Genomic DNA, 19,144 nt, shown 5'->3' on the forward strand with positions numbered 1-19,144 from the left:
AACTCTGCTCTAACATACTCCTTGGGCTGCTCTAGCTGTGAAACATTTAGCTAGCATTAAAGCCTGGCCCTGGAAGGACTTTAGGCCACATACTAAGGCCGCTTACGGCAATAACGAACAAATTGATTGGCGTTTAGCGAGGATAGACCGAGCGCCCTAACCTCACAGGTTCAGTGCATCTTCTGCAGCAGTGCGCCTCTAGTAATCTCAGTACATGAGCGCAGCTCGAAAATTTAACGTTTTCTTTCGCGGATTTCCTGGAACGATATGCTGACATTCACGACAGCTGTTACTACTATCTTTAGAGCCGTGCTTTTCATTAGTACTTACTCCGCAGCTGCTGCCTTTCCAGTATCCGCTTCCGGTCCTCTTTAACAAACACCTGTTTCCAAGACCGCCTATTATGCCTGCCTTTGACAATCTGTCAGCTTCACGATTTCACGGCCAATGCAATTTGTTCGCTACGAGCAGCTCTCTGCCACACTGTCCACACACTGCCTAAGGAACAGCTGGAAGCAAGCGTCCAAGAGAAGGATATCTCATGCGTACTAGCACAATGTCTACAGGCATGCACACAAGATACATAACATGTGAGTCACAACAAGCGCCGAGAATAGGCTAGTTCATGGTCTCAACGTGCAGCCCGACAAGTGCTTCACTACAGTTAGTCAAGAGCGGAGAGAAGAACGTCAGAGAGGCGTGTAAAGAGCACAGTGACGTTACAGGTGGTTCGTCTCAGCACAATGCACAGCACAGTTTGGAAAGCGTCGTAGCAGGCCGACGGTAAAATCGAAACCTTTATGTGCGGTACTTCGTTAGAGCGCAGCGGCTAGCTTGTTCTTAGACCAGAATGAGTGACCCAGTGCAGTCATTTCTAGCATTATTGCGCAACTTCGCTGCCAACGGAGTGAGCCCGCTACAACGCTTTCGGTGAACGACATCGACACGACATGAGGGGATGAAATTAATACATCTCAAATTTAACGTTGAAAATAAAGTAAATGTCGAGCTAACATCACGATTACTGAGAAACGAGACTGAGCGTGAAAGACGGCGGAAAATGTTTGGTCAGACGTTCCAAATTGTTGAGAGTGCAGAAGTGTCCTGCCAAAATCGATGCATGTCTGGGTGCATTCTCTGATCATGTTTAGCAAAAAACACACCCAATGCAGGAAAACAGAAAAGGAAGGCACAGGCTTAGTGCAGTCACTATTTACTTTCGTTCTGGCCCGACATTCTCACAAAGCATTTAATTTAAAACAGAAGAGATATAGTTAGCGTAATCATATGCCAATGGACTACGCTGACATAATAATTGGTCGTCCGCACCAACATGTGCTAAAAGCGCACAACGCATTGCATCTGCACCATTAACTCTGTACAGTGGTGGCAGCGAAAGATAAGCCCAGAGCACTATACGAATGCAACCAATCTTAGCTGTCTGCTAGTGCGATAGTGCAAAAATGCTGATAGCTCTCATAAGTTCAGTCATTGCAAGGCCGCATATCCTCACATGTATGAACACGCTGAAATTAGCCTTACACAAGAGATAAGGACTGAAACAAAAGGCATCTAAACATATTTAATCACTAACTACAACTTCATCTTCACTTCAGACGGCGAAATGTAGCAGCCCGGATTTTCGGCTCTGATCTATTGGCTGAAGCATGGTGGAACAATGGACAAAGGAATAACGCCTATCTGTGCGGTGCTGGTGCTGCGTTCAGCTTTTCTTATCCTGTCTGCGTCTGCACTGCGCAGCTAATGCGTTGGCTGTGCAACTGTGGATTTAAACCCTTCTGTGCTTTAAGCGGACCCTGAGGACAAGTTGAAGTTGGCTTGTATCGACAGACTACGGCATCTTAACGACAAGGAGACTAAATACAGGTACTCTCTGGTTGTATCGTAGCTCTAGTTTCTGTGTGTGTGTGTGTGGGGGGGGGGGGGGGGGGGCAAAGCTAAAGAGCATGTTTCAAAGCATCTAGGTTCAGAATGTGCCAGCCTTAGTGCTTTTTCATAGCGTTATTGCTTCATGTTTTATGTCTGTCCGTTCATCAGAAACTAAAGAGCCGACCTTTGAGCCTCTCGGCACAATTCGATATTCAAGTTCTGCTTTAAAAATTCCACGTCGTCAGCATTATTGTTTACCTAGAAAGGAACATATGCTGTAGAATGCATATCTGCATTGGTCTCAAATGCTTGCAAAGCGCCTAGTGCGCAAAATAAATAATGTGACCTATTTCATCACTTTACCTGAAAAAGAAGACAGGTTTACCAAGACAAGGTTAGTATTCTTTTTGTTAGAACGCTTTGCTGGCCAAATGTCATTGAAGACATGAACTTCTTTTTCTGTTGCCGTAACTCCCTAAGAGATGCAATTGTAGCTCCCACGGTTGATGTGGGGAGAACTTTGATTTTGCGCACTGTCAGAGCGGGTATGTTAATAGCGCTTTCAGGTACCACAGAGCACAAGCTATATAGTCTTCTGGGCACTTTGTACCATGTTAACATGTAGACACTGCGTTGGAAACACTTAGATGGTCGTGTACCATTCAATGTGGCATTCGGGTCTGATGAGCGGATCCTGAATGCTGAACGCCGTATTCAAACACTTCACAAGTGTGGGTAAGTATTCCTGCTTTTTTTCATAAGTGATAGCCTATGTTTCCGAGTTTTGGCGCAAGTCTGAGATAAACAGCCTTAAAATTGTGTTCCGACTGCAGATGCAGCTGAGAAAACCAGAACAGTGCGCTGAGAGCACCTTCATTGGACTTTTGTATGTGTTTGCGTATGCGTGTTGTAAAAGAAGCCGAAAACAAGAAACGGCAATCGAGATTTTGCGTAAACTCGACAACGGAATCTCCCAAGCCCCCTGACTACCGCAGGCAGCTGCTTTACTATTTGCTTTCAAATGTCTCAGCCTAATCACATTTAGGGTAGTAGTCCCAGAACGTACTCTGCCACACGTTAAGAGGGTAATTGTGGCTTCAAGAGCAGAAAACTAGTTTGCCGCCCTGGGACGCCTATGACTCATAACCAGCTGCATTTGCTACTGACGAAAGTTCACGAGACACCAGGGCCAAAAAATTATAACTATTCGGTTCTAGTTTTGCTCCATTCGTATTCTTTTCACTCTTTCCACCGGTTCAGGAGACGACACGCTCTCGCTGGCACTCGCACCTGCCACTCTGCGCGGCGGTCAACATGACGGAAGAAAACTGAAACAGAAGAGTTGTTTTAATATACCGCCCCTGACCTTTTCCATACTCATGGCTACCAGCAAGGAAAGTGGCAAAACTCGGATGCGTCCCAGTCACTATAAATCAAAGTGAAATATGTGTTAGCCACTCGGGCTATTTACTCAGCTTCTGACTAGCTGGTTACTGCAGCTTCTGTGCAGCAACTCTACGAAAGCACTAGAAAGTACGTTATTTCTACAGGCTACTGAACGAACCGGCCTCAGTATGCTAAGAAAAGTCTCCAGATTCCTAATCTAGAATAAAAAACACGTCGCGCGTACATTTTGCTATGATTGGTCCTTACATGCCTCTGCAGCTGTTTTTTTCTTTTTCGAGAAGATTACAATTTATCATCGCTGCGGGTGGCACTTTATTCGCTGCTTGTCTTTGACTAGCGCCTAAAAGCGCCGCTTGCATACAGCCAAGTGAAATTTTAATACAAATGGTCGAGTGTTCCATTATAAACTCGCCCAAGGCAATGACAGGCCCAAGCGCCCGCAAGTGGATGTCCCGTAAACCTTCCTGAAAGAGTGGGCACCTGCTATGCCCCTTCCGGCCTCATCCCGGTTCACATTACACCCGCAATATAGGACTGCCTCCCACGCAGGCTGCCGCAGTCTCTCAGCGGCCGTTTCAATGGCGTCAGTGACTACAGGTCTGCGCATGCTTTTGCACTGTGTACGGGCATGTCGGAACAGTGCTCGGCGTCGGAGGCCTACTGGAGACACGCACCTTCCGAAGAGGTCCTTGAGCTCCTGCTCGGAGACGAACTGTCCGAGGTTGGCCACAAAGAGCGTGGAGCATGGCGGCGTAGCCGCTGCGGCCGCCGAGGACGAGGTGGAGCCGACGGGCGATGCCAGCGCCGGGCTCGCCACGAGGTGTGGCGGCGGCATTGTCGCGTGGATGGCGGCCGCGCTTCCGGCCAGCGCCGCGTGCGACAACGGGTGCGTCATTGTCAACGGAGGCTGCGTGGTGCAAACAAAGCACGGGCTCTCGATTTATGCCGTCTCGTCAAAGATGTGTTGCTTCAATGCTTCAGGCACTTAGTACGTACACAAATAGCTCCAATGTTAAATGAAAATACGTTATTTCTTTACTAAAGTTGAAAGGCGGCATGATTTTTATATGCCTAGGAGAAAACTACTTATAAAACAGAAAAAAAAATGCGCTTGTCACTCATGCTTTTACAGCAATCAATGTCTGAATGCTCACGAAGCGTCTCCAAAGAAGCAAAGAAGCAAAGAAGCGATGCTGCCTTGCATCCAGGCTGGCAGCTTCTGTTTTCTGGGGCATTTGCGATAAGAAGCGTCTGAAAAGGCCCCAGCCTTGGCATGGCGTAAGCAGCACGAAGTTGTCGCCTTTCCTAAGAGCAGCAGCCAGGGAATGCACCACATCACGTGTACTCACGGGCAACTGCGCATGGAGGGCCGGGTGCATGAGAGCCGCAGTGTGCAGGGTAGTGGTGACGGGCACTTCGGCGTAGGAGAGCGGGTGGTGAGGCCAGCCGTCATGGGTCCCCGGCAGCAGGGCGGCGCCGATTTCTTCTGTGCACGACACCGCGGACATTCGCAACACAACACAACGAGCGTACACACACACGCACATTCGAGCGGTGCCAAAGCTGCCTACGTCAGCCGGTTAAGAGGAGAAAGACAAGAAGGTTTCCTTGCACAGGGCCGGATTAAGCGACATTTCTTTTTTGCCTATTCGCTGTTTGGCGCATTGCCATTGAACACTGCCCGACGTCACTTGTGACGTCAGGAATGACAGCCATGCATGTCGCTGGCACTGATACTGGTAGTAGCGCCCACCAATGGCAAAGGAAAAAAAGAGATCAGGGGGAAAAAGAATCATGACTCAGTACGTCCCGTAGCATGTAATGAAGTGGAGAACGATTAGCATCACGACCTAGCAAGAACTTGTAGCAATCAGTGAGCCAATTCCCAAAGGTCCTTCGCTCGCTTCTGACTTCACGTATTCCAGCCTCCATGAGCTTCCTACAGATATGCCCGCTAAGCATTTCCGCATCTCTGACGTCTGCTTCCCTCAACAAAACATTATAATAAAGGTTCCTTACTTCGTCTCAAACTATGATTTTATTGAACTGTACCGCCAGTAGGTACTTACATTTGTCATTCTTGTCACCTCCATATCGGTAGTTATGAGAGTCACCGTAGTTTCAGTTCTGAGTAGAGTAGCAGCTTAGAAAAACCTTCATTCGGGCATCATAGGCACCTCAATATGCCGTGAGTGCTTCCTATCGTCCTCTTTATCTGACTTAAATTCTTACATGCCCTGCCGAGGCTAGGAAGCCGGCATTCTCACGTACCGCGTTCATTGGCTGCAAATTTGTTTCGCAGTTAATGAGTTGCTTATCTCTAGTTACTGCAAATCGCAATGAGGAGTTGCTTGTCTTTTCTATTGAAAGCGATTTTCGCAGCACACGAACCACAATTGCGAAAGAACACAGTTGCTAGTTGGCACTGCTTATACTTCTACTTCGCTAATTTAAAAGTCATACTATGGTAATAAGTGTATTCGCAAAACACGTTCACCATATAAGGATATTAATCAAGGTAATAGCAAACAGAAGCAACATACAGCCAGTATAAAAGGGGACAGAAGCATAGTAGGTGAATAACCGGCAACTGAGGTTTTTTGATGGGTTTGGTGTCATTCAGTATGCTGTACTTGGCCCAGATTTCGTGTACATCCACTTAAGCCGACCTGACCATGGTTTTTCTGCACGTGGAATGTAGTCAGCTGTACTCTGAACAGAGCCATTGACGCTTTGCTAGATTCACTAATCTAGCGGGCAGCAAGACAGTGAGCATTAGTTTTACTGCTTTCAGCGCTTCAAATTTTGCGCTTTTATACCCAGAACTCGTAAAACTTTCAACAATATATACTGTAAAATCGCAATACATGCTTTGAAATTTATCATAGGTGTGATTGCAAAACGCGTCAGTGTTAACTAAAATGTATTTAACTTGCGCGTTCAGGTAATGCCAAATCTCAGATCACGTATTCACTCTATACTTGCAGCATATTTACCGTAATTTCCGGTATACAGTCCGCGCCCGTTGTATAGTCCGCAGGCCTCAATATTGACTGAAAATAAACATTTTCTTTTCTAGATTGTCGGCGCCCGGAACATAGAATCGCTTTGAGGATTTCATGATATATTATACTGAAAAGAGAAATACTGTAGATTCCCCACACACGGACAGTCCGCAGAGCCAAAAATATTAACTTCAAGCATCTATACTCTGCGGGCTGTACACCGGAATTTGCGGCATGTCTTTATGAGAGTAACGGAGATAGGGCGCTTAACATCATGTACCCACTCCCTGGAATGGCAAAGAGGGCAAGTAAAACTGATGCCTCGTAGCAAGAAGCAAAGCCTAACACAGTGTCGGACAGAAAGGTGGTGAAAGTGCAGCTGCATTGTTTCACATGCAGCTTGCGTGTTAAGAGCAGATGTGACACCAGACACAATAAAGAGAACGGCGCAATGACAAGACACGATTGTAGACTCGGTGAACAGGTGTGCTGGTGCTGAAGAAATTTAGAGCTTAGCGCTATCCTCGAATGTTTCCATCCAAAACAGGATAAAAGCTGCGAACACGAGTATATTCAAATTCTTCTACTTTCAAGCATGCAAAACTTTCTTGTTGAAACCTTGTAACACCAAGAAAGCAACAGCATCACTTGCACAGACGGGCAAAAAAACGTGTTGCAAAATTTTGTACATCGCTATTCTCACGATATAAACTTAAGCTCAACTCGTGATTCCGAAAACATTCGAGGAGGAGCATTGCTGCTCAGTCATTGCCTATCGTGAACGAACCGTTCCCATATATCTGACAACGTGTTCCAAACATCAATTGCACGGTGGGTGAAAAAGACCTGAAAGAAGTGGCAAAGGCGAAAGGCCTGCAAAGATTGTTTTGTGCACACAATGTGCCATTCCTGCATGTGCAAAACCACATTGACGCAAGAAATAGCGGCCGTGTGTGTGGAGCATTTGTGGACAGAATTTGTTCCCGTGAAAATACACTCAGCACACTGTTGCCAGACAGCCTTGAAATGAAGAGAGACAGAGAGAGAGAGAGACTGTGAACAGCATTGCCATGTGCGCTAGCATTCTGGACAACGCATGCCGCCACGTACTGTGATTTTTCTGGACAAGGGTCTTGTGACACCGCTCTGAGCTACATGCAAAAGATGAGTCGCTCCTTTATTATTTGACGTTGCAATGGTGATGGCCTCCGTTATACAGAATGCTCGCGCAACGTTCAGACCACAGAAAGACAGGTGTAAGTGCAGAGGCCGGCAGTGACCAGGCGGACGGCTATTCTTTGAAATTAAACAGGCACTGTCCAGCGTAGCGAATCTTGTAAAAGCATTTTTCGGGTCCATAATTTTCTAACTTTACTCTTCTAATTACTGTTCTGACAGCGCTAAGCCAATGATTTCAATGCCAGATATTGTCGCGCTGCTATTTTTGTGGATATATTGTTGTTGTCTTTCCCATTTTAATCCGTTTATCCGCTTTGTCGGCGCCAAAAAATGGCTTGCTAACATTTTAGAGGAAAAACATTATTTAAATTTATACTCAGCATCCATTTTCGAATCTCACTGCTTTCTTCTGAAGTGAAAATCATCAAGAACATCTAATCCGCTGCCTTTTCTTTTTTTCTCGACTTTCAACGTCGCATCAAGATTTGTTCAGCGGTGGCCATCAATATTTGTACAGCAATGGCCATCGTGACAAATAATAACATCTTTTCACTTCCTCTGTGCAGCAATTTCTTCCCTGTTTTGAGATCAGTGACAGTGCAGAGCTTAAGCCAGTGAATGAAAGCAAGCTACAAGCACGACAGCGAATGCTTTGTGTTTGTGAGGCTTTGCCAGGTTTTCTCGCTGTTACACGCCTCCTGTACAGTTCCAAACCATCCCACGTTAGTCCGTGCCAGCGAAACGTGGAAGGGCAAAGAGGAAAAGAAGACTATCGGGAAACCACACAGGCGATAGGATTCGTTTAGTGCGGTTCCCGTTAAGTGCATCCCCCTTGAGCCCTACTCTTTCATCAGCCGAAGCGCGACCATCTAGCGCAACAGTGTCCCTTCAGGGCTTTCTGTTCCGCTCCTCACAAAAGCCGCGATAGCATTTCTCCTGCGTACGGTTCCGGGAAGTTTCCCGTTGGGTGAAAGGAAAGAAGGGATCGAAGCGCGCCGGTCAAGCCGTCCGGCTGCCCTCTGCGCGGCCATCGTTTCTCCGTAGGAGCGGAGGAGGAGATAGAGAGAAAGAGATAGTCGTGTGCCGGTGCCATCGGCTACTTACGTCCCGTGATAGGGTGCAGGAGTGTCGGGTGCGTGGCCGCGGCGGGAGGAGACTGCTGTTTCGGTTTGCTAACCTTTGTGTTGCTCTTGGCGAACTCGAGCCGGATGGTCTGCGGAAGGTCGGGGTCGAACCGCACGCCCTGCTGCACGCGCCCAGGGCGCACACGCAACAGAGAGAGAGAGAGTGCACCGGTTAGGCCGCCACGACCGCTGACCACTCGCAGCTGGTGGTCAAGCGGGCATCGATGGGTTAATGTTCTCCCTTGCTCTTTTCATCAATATGCTTAGTTAACCGCAATATTCAGAACCATGCAGTCAACACAACATATGCAAAGCCACTTTCCTACATGCTGAAATGCGTCTGCTGCCTTTTTATTTATTGAAAATGTTAGGAATTTGCCTTTCATCCTTTCTTTGGCAGTTTCTAGTGGATAAGATTCTAATAGGTTCCATTCACTATTGCCGTTGACGTATGTGTTCGCCTTAAGCACCTAAGCAGGCTGTATAGGCTTTCTATGCATGTAATAGAGCGTTCTAGCGTAACTTTACCCTATTCCTCTATCAATACCGCTACCTCCGGAGGGTATCCAGGTGTGCCCAGAGGGGGACATTTCAGCATGCACGGTTGGCGGCTGGAGGTAGCGGCATCATCATCATCACCACCAACTCACGAGTACTTCAACTGCAGAACATGGACCTCTCGCACTGATCTCCGTTTAACACCGCCCTGCGCCGCCTGCGGTCACCCCGCTAACTTTTTAATCTCATCTACCAACCTGACTCTGTGCCGCTCCCCGCTACGTTAACCCTGGCTTGAGATCTACTACGTTACTCTGTTACTCTAAGGGGCCATCAGTTATATGTTCTCCGCAACACATCTAATCTCCATGTTCATGTAGTGGCACAATGCACAGGTAGACGGCAACGCTACGTTAGCACACAAAGAATTCAGCGGAAAGAGCGGATACACAGGGGAAAACGCAGTACACCCAGCGTAGTCCTTTGTTCTCTGTGTCTGCATTCCATTAGCGGAGTTTGTTGCGTACGACCATGCACGGACTTGCCCAGCTCACCGGCTGTGATAAAATGCTACGATAGGGGTTTTAGCAAACCGGGTTGTGCAGGTGCAGTAGTAGGTGCGCAACCACATCTGGCCTCTGCGCATATGCCGCAGGCACACGATACACTTCTTCGCTTGTACACATCTCCGCTGTTCTAAAACTAACTAAAGCCGACACCCCCGTCTTCTATTTTTCAGCGCATATTTTCTTTTCTTTCCTAACTTTCCGCAATAATATCAAACTCGAACACCAGTGCCTTTACTGCGAAGACCACAAAAACGAATCAAGCGCTCCGCAGCCTGCCACAGCGGCGCAAACTCAGCGGGAAGCTTCGCCGTGCCAGTTAAAACAAGCTGTATCCATTCGCGCGGCCAGCTGAGCGCAGCGGCGATCAGCGGCCAACAAGGCTCGGCAGGTAGACAGCGCGCATATCAGGGGCCCCGGCGTCAGTGCGAGCTTCATTAGAGGCTCGAGTGTGCCTCGCGCGCGAATAATCGCCGGCCTCATTGGCCATGCGGCGACCGAGTCCTTCAGGTGGAAAGCCTAATGAAGACCGCCAACTCGCATTGGCGGCCGGTGGAGGCCGATAACAAAGTTGCCGCCACGCCACGCCGGAGCTCTGAGCTGCGGGCGGCCGCTCCGGCGAAGAACCTTAGCGGTGAATGAATAATGGCCGCCAAGCGCTGCCAAATTTGAGCGCATCACCGCACGCGCCACTAGCTACCGCGGGCAGGGTGCTCGGCCGGAAGACTCTCGCTTACGTTTTAGCCTCTCTGCCACTCTGTACTCTGCTAAAATTCTGGCGACGCTTCTGGCGGGCCCCTTAAAAGAATCGTTTATGAAGCTGCTGTGAAAGTGCTTTTGCGGGATCGCGGAATAATGCGATGTGTCAAACTCGTTTCTCAAAGTTAATACACTATGCAGGCTGCAATGTTTAAACACGCATGAAGTTCTGAAGCAACAACACAAACACACCACGTATAATCTGCCTTGAGCACTGCCCAACCATTGAAGTAGAGAATTCGCTTTGTCAAACTGAGCACAATTGGCACACTCAGACACTGTGCTAGTTATTCTTTTTTGCTATGAGTTCTTAATATTACGCTTGCAAAGAATATACTAGTAGGATAAATTTGCTGGTTATAACCCTAGACGATCCTTGGAGCCCAGACTGGTTATAAAACTGGACGATCCTTGGAGCCCAGACCTTTACTTGACCCATAAGCTGTGCTCTAGTCCAAACAAGTTTAAAGTGCTGCGTGCCACATGTACTACCTCGAACCTCGCAAATTTTCTCAGGATGTTTTAATATTACTGGCTGCTTTTGTCACCGCTATTTAAGGACTGCGAAACTGAAGTGCGCGGCGGAGCTTCAGCAAAATTATTCCAATGGCCGCTCCCACCATAAAAGCGTGCACATACTAATTCTCTCTTCCTTCGGATAATTTTTTCTATGGTAACTCGGGAACATTTCGGTGAATAAGGTACACTAATTCATATTCTCAAACTCACGTATCTTCACAGCGCTTCCAGCTTGCAACAGGTTGTGCTTGTGCCGCTGTTTAAATAGTGTTAATATTATCACAGCCTACTTAATGAAAGTGTGCTCGGCCAGCATAACGATTAGAATTTGAAATTGCGTTTTCAGACGTTTCGTCAGTAGTCACAAGCATGCCTAACCAAACTTACTTGAAGTTCCTGCTTGGCGGCTTCCGCTCCCGCTCGTGATGAAAACGTTACAAAACCTACGGGCTGCATGCGAGAAAATAAGTAAAAAAGACAAAAGGGCATGAACATAGACTGCTGATCATCCCTTCACATCAATATGGTGAGTCACATGTGTGAGCAATTAAAAAAGTATTTGCTTTTGAAGTGCGCAAATTTCTTTATGTGCAAAAAGAGGACAAAATTCAGGAGCTAAATTAATCATTCTATTCATATTTCTGCAAGAGTTTAAATGCTTCCCAAAAACCAATGCAACGAACTTTAGTGCACCATGCGCACTGGTTTCACTTGGTTTACGTCTAAAACACGCACTAATTATGGTCACCAAATAGTATGACACTCCTCGAGACTTATTTAATGCATCCGAATTACTGTGTAACTATAGACATCACAAACTATAAATTTCATCCTAATTCAAACTACATTTTTGACCTGTAAGTCATCTCATGCTGTCTTGTTGCCACATTCCTATATGTGAATAATATCCGATTTCGTTGTCAAGTCTGTGCAAGGTACGTCGACCTCTGTGAACCCTTTCTACTTGATTTTCGTCGGTGCGCTTGGTTTTAAATGAACAAATTTAAAGAATGATCGCTGAGAATTTTTTTAGTTTTATTCTAAACACCATTACCATTTCTCGCTTTATAGATTCTGTGCCTTTCCGTTATGTCAGTCCAACAAACACCGCCACCACCTTTCAAACTCAGATGGAATCTTCTAGCTTACATTTCTCCGCTAAGTCCATCCCGTTAACTCTGTCAATTGGTGCTCACGCATGCTATGAGTAGGAAAACAGTATTTACTAGCGCAGTAACTGCAACAGCGATGAGTGGAACTTACCGAAGAAGTCTTGCCGTTCTTTTGTGTGACTTTCAGCAGAGAGCCTTCATAACCCTAAAGAGAAAACGAAGATTTGTGCTCGTTGTTAAAAAGACCTTGCACTTCTGCTGACTTCAGTGCACAGACGAAACGTGGCGCGGACGACCATTTTTAAATCGCAGCACAATTAATTTTTTAAGCAGCAAGAAAACATACTGTAGTGCTGATGCTTCACGCTTAAACACGTACTTATGCTTTCAATACGATATCATTAGAAGCCTCATCTGCTACTAACGTTTATAACTGTCAAAACTACGCCGCAACACAAGGGTGTATCTTGGAAATAAATTGTTCGCACCACGCCTACAATATAGTGTGTAAGGTCGACCATGGAGTGCTCCTTAATAAAAGCTCCCGATATGTACAGTCATGTACAAAAGTTTGCGGGATGCGGAATCGCGGAAAAAAATTATATCTACGTCACCTCAGCAGCCAGCCACTCTGTATATCTTCTAGCGGATGGAGCACGAATGTCTTCTCATGATTCCATGATTTTCTTTGAACTGCTTTGCCCGTTCGCAGAGGAATAATTTCTTTTGCGCTCAAATCTGCATCCTGCAAATTTTTGTTCATGGCCGTTCAAGGTTAATGTGTCATTCGCGACCACTTTGTCGTCGAAAAAAGACATTGATTACGTGGCATAGGTTGCTGCTTGCCAACTACATTGAAAGCGAGCACACGGAGTAGCATCGATAAAAAGTTTGTAATTACATTTTTCACCGTACTTGGTTATGCACGAAGAAACACTCATGCACATTTTGTCTTACACAGTGAAACAGCGTGTGCAGAATGACGGACTCGCCATGATAGTAATTTATATTGAGTAATTAACGCAGTTGTTCAAGGTTTTTGTACTTTCGTTCCGAATAGATCCGAAGGAGAACTAACTTTAACAGGCTGAGCTGTAAGAGGTTAGAGCAACGTATCGAGCTTGCAGTGTATTTTCTTTCCTGATATACAGTATAGATATGCTTTTGTAAAAATCGTGCACTCAGAAGCATTTATACTGAGACAAGCTTTGCAGCCAACCTCTCCACTGTCGTATTGCCTACGTTAAACCTTATGCAGCGTTTTCAAATCTCGCTGTAATTATTAGGAGCGCAGAAAGCGTCGCTGAATGAACACGCAATATCCAGGCGTTTGCTTTCTTCTATTAAGAACTACACACTAACTACCACATGTTAAGAGAGCACAACTGAAGCGTTTAGACCGTTTTCTTTGCATGTATTTAAAGAACCAAGTTGATTCCTCCTAGGCTAACCTGAGCCGTTACAAGAACGGTGAAGAGATGCACTTTTTCCAGCATGTTAGCTAAAGACTAATACATAGGTTTTCAATAAAGCCATTACTACCATGGCTTTAGTTAAGTTCAGTACCTATTTTATTGAGTAAATAAAAGTGTGCATGTGTACTCAGCAAACTTTGTCGCATAGCACCCAGTATAAGTTTCTCTTTGTGGGGAGGAGACAAGAGGGAGATTTGTGAGTGCAAATGTGTGCATTTCAAATCTTCTTCAAGATCTTTTGAATGCTGCATGCTTTTTAAATGTAATTTTCTGTGTCACATCAGAAGGCTTGGTGGCGTTTCCCCATAACAGTTCATTACGAACAGCGCAATGGAAGGCGCTGCATTGGTAATATTGACTGGTAAGTTTCTGCCTCTCCAAACAACCTTTTCTCGCAAAGACACCCTGAGGACTGGACAAACCTTGTAGGCGCGAAATAGTAGGTAGAGTTCCCTGGGCTTCGCATCCATAGGGAGGCCACTCACGAAGAGGGTTCGCACCTGCGATAACAGAAAATGTTTGTGAGTAAGCACCTAATTTCCATAGCACTTTTCTATATAGTTCGGTGCAAAGTTTCCAGTACGACAGGCATCTGCATTTTTCTGCGGCCAAGAGGTCCTATGCTCTCAATGCTGCGAATCCCAGTTTCTTATTGTGACTCGGCCGCTTCAAACAAAATAGCGGGGGCGGTATGGACAGCTTAGATTCACTAAGTGCACCTCATAATCAGACATACAACTAGGCTGCAGAAATGTGCGTGCTCTGCTGTGCATCTCGTCATGCTGTGGCCGGTCATAACTGCAGTAATAAATAAACAATAAGTAAACTGCAGTCATAATCAAAACAATGCTAAACAAGATAGTATAAGGAGCAGCTCTACGGTCACGTCAAGTCATATCAGGGTGCCTAGACTTTAGGACCCGCACCATTTTTCTGGATGCACAGCCGGTACAAGACGAGAAAAAAAACGTGCTGTAAGCTTTTCGCCGCAATTCAAGGCAGAGGAATCATATCTTATTATGAGTTTCATTATGCACAACTCCGTTTAGGCCTCAAAATTCACCTCATTAGCCTCACTCCAGTCCGCATCATGAGTGCCTCAGTGGACTGTTGGATGAACTCGTTACGAGACCTCACGGCCTGGATTGATGAATAAATTGTTAACCTCAGCCTAGATCGTGAGCCTCGCTCTACGAATGAGTCATGAATCAGTCCGCATTCATGCGTCAACAACTGCAAACGAGCCTCGCGCGATGAGTCCCATTTTTCGCGTTGCTTCATCCAGTTCCTTACTACGGCGCAGAAGCAGTCCTGTTGTCCCAACGTAGAACAGGGTTTTCGGTCGGCGCAAACAACAGCTGCATCGTGGAGGTACGAATTTAACTCCAGGAAGAAAAGACAGATTCCAAGAAGTCGTCCCACTGCTTCTAGTTTGGAACTACACCACAGCTGCGGCTGCAGCCGCTGTCTTTCTTCGAGAAGCTATTGTATGGGGAAGCACGACGAATAGAAGCATACCAGTGTGTTAGCTGGACAGCGTATCAGAGAGCACCGCTTCGCACACATCAGCAGTTGTCCTAACAGCGGTCGCAGTGGCATTGAAATAAACTGTTTTTTTTTCTTTGTTAGTTCTCGCGCTTCACTTTAGTGTTAATAGGAACCCGACTATATTCGGAAAAATAGGAGAACGAAGCGGCAAATGCCGCTCAGACGGGGCCTCCAGCCAATGGCGTCGACCGATTCGCATGACGTTGTGGTATGCCCCTTAGACCTGCTATCGCGGCATCGCGGGGTTTGGTAGATAGGGTATTATCACGGTTTAATGTGGTTATCCTCGGCGTCATCAAAATGGTTTGACGGTACTTGACACGAGGGCTCCTTTGAGGAGCATGTGCCCCTTCATTCCGAGTTGTATCCGACTGCAGATTGCAGAAAATCGCCCTCAAGCAGTTGTTATCGCTATTTCGAACGTATGGGAAAAGTCAAAACAGAGTTTTCTTTTGAAGGCGGGTCTTGTCTTGCGAGTGGACTTTATTTTTAAAAAATCGTGCGTTGACTGTAATGATCATAACATGCTGGCTAAGCTCGCTGAAAGGTTCGCAAGTTTTTTATGCTCCTATGATGTTTTCTTGTAGAACTCACCTGAAGTGTATATAGCGTGTATCCCGATATAATTGCTATTTTATTCCAGATCCCACCAAACACCACAGCTCAGAAACAAGCACAAGGTGCTGCAAACTTTGTTTTATGGCGAAATAAGAGAATAAAAGATGATTTTGAGGCCGAAAAGCACTGCTTCAAAATTAATGAGGTACCTAATACAAACAAACTCTAAACCTGGAGGTACTCCCTATGTTTGATGTCCGAAATGATACATAAAAAGACGTTCCCGTGTTGCTCTCAGTTGTATGAATGCGTGGGATATGCAACTAATGACACTGTTTCCATGTGGTTTTCCGCGAACGGTAGCGAAACCGGATGAACAAACGGAAACAGCATGAGTCCACCGCTTACCAAAGATAAACCATAGATGGAATGTGGCATACACATTTTGGTTACAAAAAACAGTCCATTACTAAAGAGGAATTTCCGCTGCTTACTAGTTCAAATCTGCCTGCCGCGATGCACTACGACGTCGGCATGCCGCACTAGCTTCGTAAAATATCAAAAATGCCTAAGAGTACCTCTTTGCAAACCGTTAAACGCAAGAGAAAAGGAGTGCTTCGTAAACTGTCAAAAACATTACAAATAGTTCTTCGTGAAGCGTTAAACGCAGGAGACAAAAAACTATCAGAATTATGAGCCTTTTATTCCAAAGGTAAATACACTTTTTCTCAGAGAATTATGACATCAGATACATCTTTCTAAGCCGAGAGCGCATTTTTCTGCTTGGCAGCTGCCTAAATTCCATCAAATGAGTCAGCGTGATAAAAAAGAGGGTGCGCTCGCCCGTTAAGTCGCCTTTTCCACTCGATATTAAGTGTGCCTAGACGGAGAAGAATTCTTATACACATAAAAAAAAGCTAACCACCCGGTGCTGTAGAAACCAGCACACAATAGGCACATAATACCATAGCATGGCACGGGGATTTTTTTTTTTCTTGCGGCAAGCCGACAAAGGTACAGTGTGCGAGAAGCTGACAAAAGGCTTCATTGTGCTCAGATGCCTTCGCCGTCATGGCAGGACGAATAACTTTCGTTTTTTCTTCTCAGTCACTTAGTTCAGCCTCTGTCACGCATCATATGAAGCTAAGGCTTTAACTCATAAAGCTTTCCGAGGCAAACAGCTTTCTTTAAACTCAGTCTCTTGCTTCATGCTTTTGTCCTTTGCAGTGAAAAACACTAGCAGCTAATCCCCAAAATTCCTAAAGCTTCTTTACAGGGACTGCTGAAGTTACCTTAGTGCGAAAAATAAAGTAAGTAGCTAACAAGCTCAAGCAGGGGAAAGCCAAACGAAATGCGGCAGACTCATATTACACGTTAATGTAGGAAAAGGGAGCCTACATCACTGCACGACTTTGTTCTCTTTAGCAAAGTTTGAAACAGAATCCTGTCGCTCCTGCGACTGAAGTATTAGCAGAAAATTAGCGATTTGTCACAAACAGAACATGTTGGCTCGTGCACAGTCGAACTCAAATGTCATAAGCACTACAGAGCAGCTGCTATTGGTGCGAGTGAAGGATCAATGTTTTCGGCCCTCCTTATCATTTGGCACGCGTGAACGTCAGGCATTGAAGTACATACAAACGCGCAAATTTCAAAATTTATAATCGCGTTCTAGAAACTTTTATCACTTGCTGGAATTAGTACGCAATGCAGTTATATTTTGTTCAAAGGCATTTCACCACTTTGAGGACAACCAGCATTAGTATTCCTCTACCCATGTAAAAATTACTTCCTTCGACTTTTATGACATTCGACGGCTCTCATAGGAAGCCCTTTAATCGCGAAGCGTTTCCCGAGTTCCTTGGAATTCTTTGTCAAGCTGCATACATTGGCAACGAAAAAAAGTAGTAAGAATGCATGTGGAAAGGCTGTCGCGAACGCCTGATTTTGGCTAATCATCGAAGACGTGAATTCAGCGCCTCGCAAATATTGCTCCGCGGCCCGCTGCTTGTTTCCACAGCCTTTATTAATACCGCGGCGGCAAAAGCCGGCCTATTTGCATGTCGAGATTCTGCACCCAAGCTGCTCCGCGCTGACGCGCAGCAAAGAGTATTCAGCCTGCACAAGAAAAAGGTCGGCGCCGCCAGGGTAAAGCGCGTCATTGTAGGCGAGACGCTAAGCCTTCTCAGACGTCAGCTCGGAAACGGGATTCTACGCTCCAACAGCATTGAGGCCGGGTCGCTCCGGCAGCGGCTCAAGAAGAATGACAATGAGGGAAAGCCGAACGTAAAAGATGACAGAGACAAAATTTCAAGCAAGATGCATGACTGTCGGCTGTTCTGCCGGTTTAGGCAACGTTAAGATCATTGTGTATTTAAAAGAATTTCATTAAGCCCTGTTCTCACAATGGCGTAAATTCAGTGGGAAATTTGTATGTCCTTTTTTGTTGTTGTTCTGCTTGTCATGTGCTGTCTTGGGGCCTTGCTCGGCCAACTCTTCTTATCCACTGGAAAAGGCATTAGGTCCTATTTTTACATGCCGCGGGGATAAATGATGTATTGAATAAATGATCTTTACTGCATGCATTTTGAATGCATTTGCCGGTGGCATCTGCGCGAACGTGTGACTACACTGTGTTCTCTGAGGCCTATGCGCTATAGACACCATAGTTCCATAGTACCATGGAACCCGACAGCAGGTCTGCCGCGCCATTCTCGTCCGCTGTCACCATCTACTTAGCCACTGTTGTTCGTACCAGCAGCGCAATTCTTGGCTGGATCCACCCGCTTCCAATACAGGCGCTAGTCAAGCCATCAATATGTTCGCTATTTATTAAGCTTGCTTCACTGGCACCTGAGAAAAATTTCGTAATTCATATGGCAAGGCGAGCTAATTCTAAGAACCTACCAGAAGCGATGTGTTCGCTCAAATGACCGCATTGAGTTTTCAGGTATATACAGAAAAAGTGATTTAGAACTCGGGTTATAATTTTAGGATTGGTTTCGGCTGGCAGCCGAAGAGCGCAAAACAAAACGACGAGGGGTCTCACGTTTCCGACGTTCGAAAGCAATAAGTCTGAAACGCTGAGGCAACCTAATTTGAGGCAGCTTGGCTGAAAAAAGAAAAACAATATAATTTTCGTTATCGGATTACAAAGCGCGTGGTAGTTGACGTCATCATTGTTTCCTTTCTTAGTGTCACGCGCGGTTCAAGCGTAAAAAACCAAAGTGCATGTGTAATCTTTATGACCAAACCAACTAGTAGGGCCTAATAATATCTCGTTGAAGTGCACCAAAAACATTCTTTAGCTTCCCTCTTGAATTACACACTTTTTTTTACTTAATGGACGCGCATAAACGCGATATGTACAGCTTCTCTAAGGGGGGCGGGGGGGGGGGGGGGGGGCTCCTTCCACATCATCGTGAAAAGGTAGTCAGGCAGACGTTGCCTGGTTAAGCACCTTTGTTTTATTATTCGAGGACGCCGTCTGGCATAAGAAGAGGT

The 19,144-nt window shown here is 45.9% G+C and overlaps 1 protein-coding gene across 7 annotated transcripts in view; it reads right to left on the reverse strand.

Moving 5' to 3' along the window:
- Positions 1-19,144, reverse strand: part of LOC149340215 (protein couch potato-like) — a 130,906-nt gene that overhangs the window by 16,707 nt on the left and 95,055 nt on the right. For 3 of the 7 annotated variants that reach the window (XM_089548987.1, XM_089548988.1, XM_089548982.1), the window contains exons 2-8: positions 13,957-14,034; positions 12,211-12,264; positions 11,335-11,397; positions 8,586-8,727; positions 6,294-6,350; positions 4,647-4,783; positions 3,972-4,204 (exon numbers count right to left, since the gene is read on the reverse strand). In XM_089548987.1, the coding sequence (XP_089405113.1) occupies positions 3,972-4,204; positions 4,647-4,783; positions 6,294-6,350; positions 8,586-8,727; positions 11,335-11,397; positions 12,211-12,264; positions 13,957-14,034 (764 nt within the window). The remainder of the gene's footprint in view (positions 1-3,971; positions 4,205-4,646; positions 4,784-6,293; positions 6,351-8,585; positions 8,728-11,334; positions 11,398-12,210; positions 12,265-13,956; positions 14,035-19,144) is intronic. The other 4 variants (XM_089548985.1, XM_089548989.1, XM_089548983.1 and 1 more) reach the window with 3 other exon arrangements.

This window comes from Amblyomma mixtum, chromosome 6, assembly GCF_055824585.1.
Source record: "Amblyomma mixtum isolate Tamu chromosome 6, ASM5582458v1, whole genome shotgun sequence".
Classification (NCBI taxonomy): Eukaryota; Metazoa; Arthropoda; class Arachnida; order Ixodida; family Ixodidae; genus Amblyomma; species Amblyomma mixtum.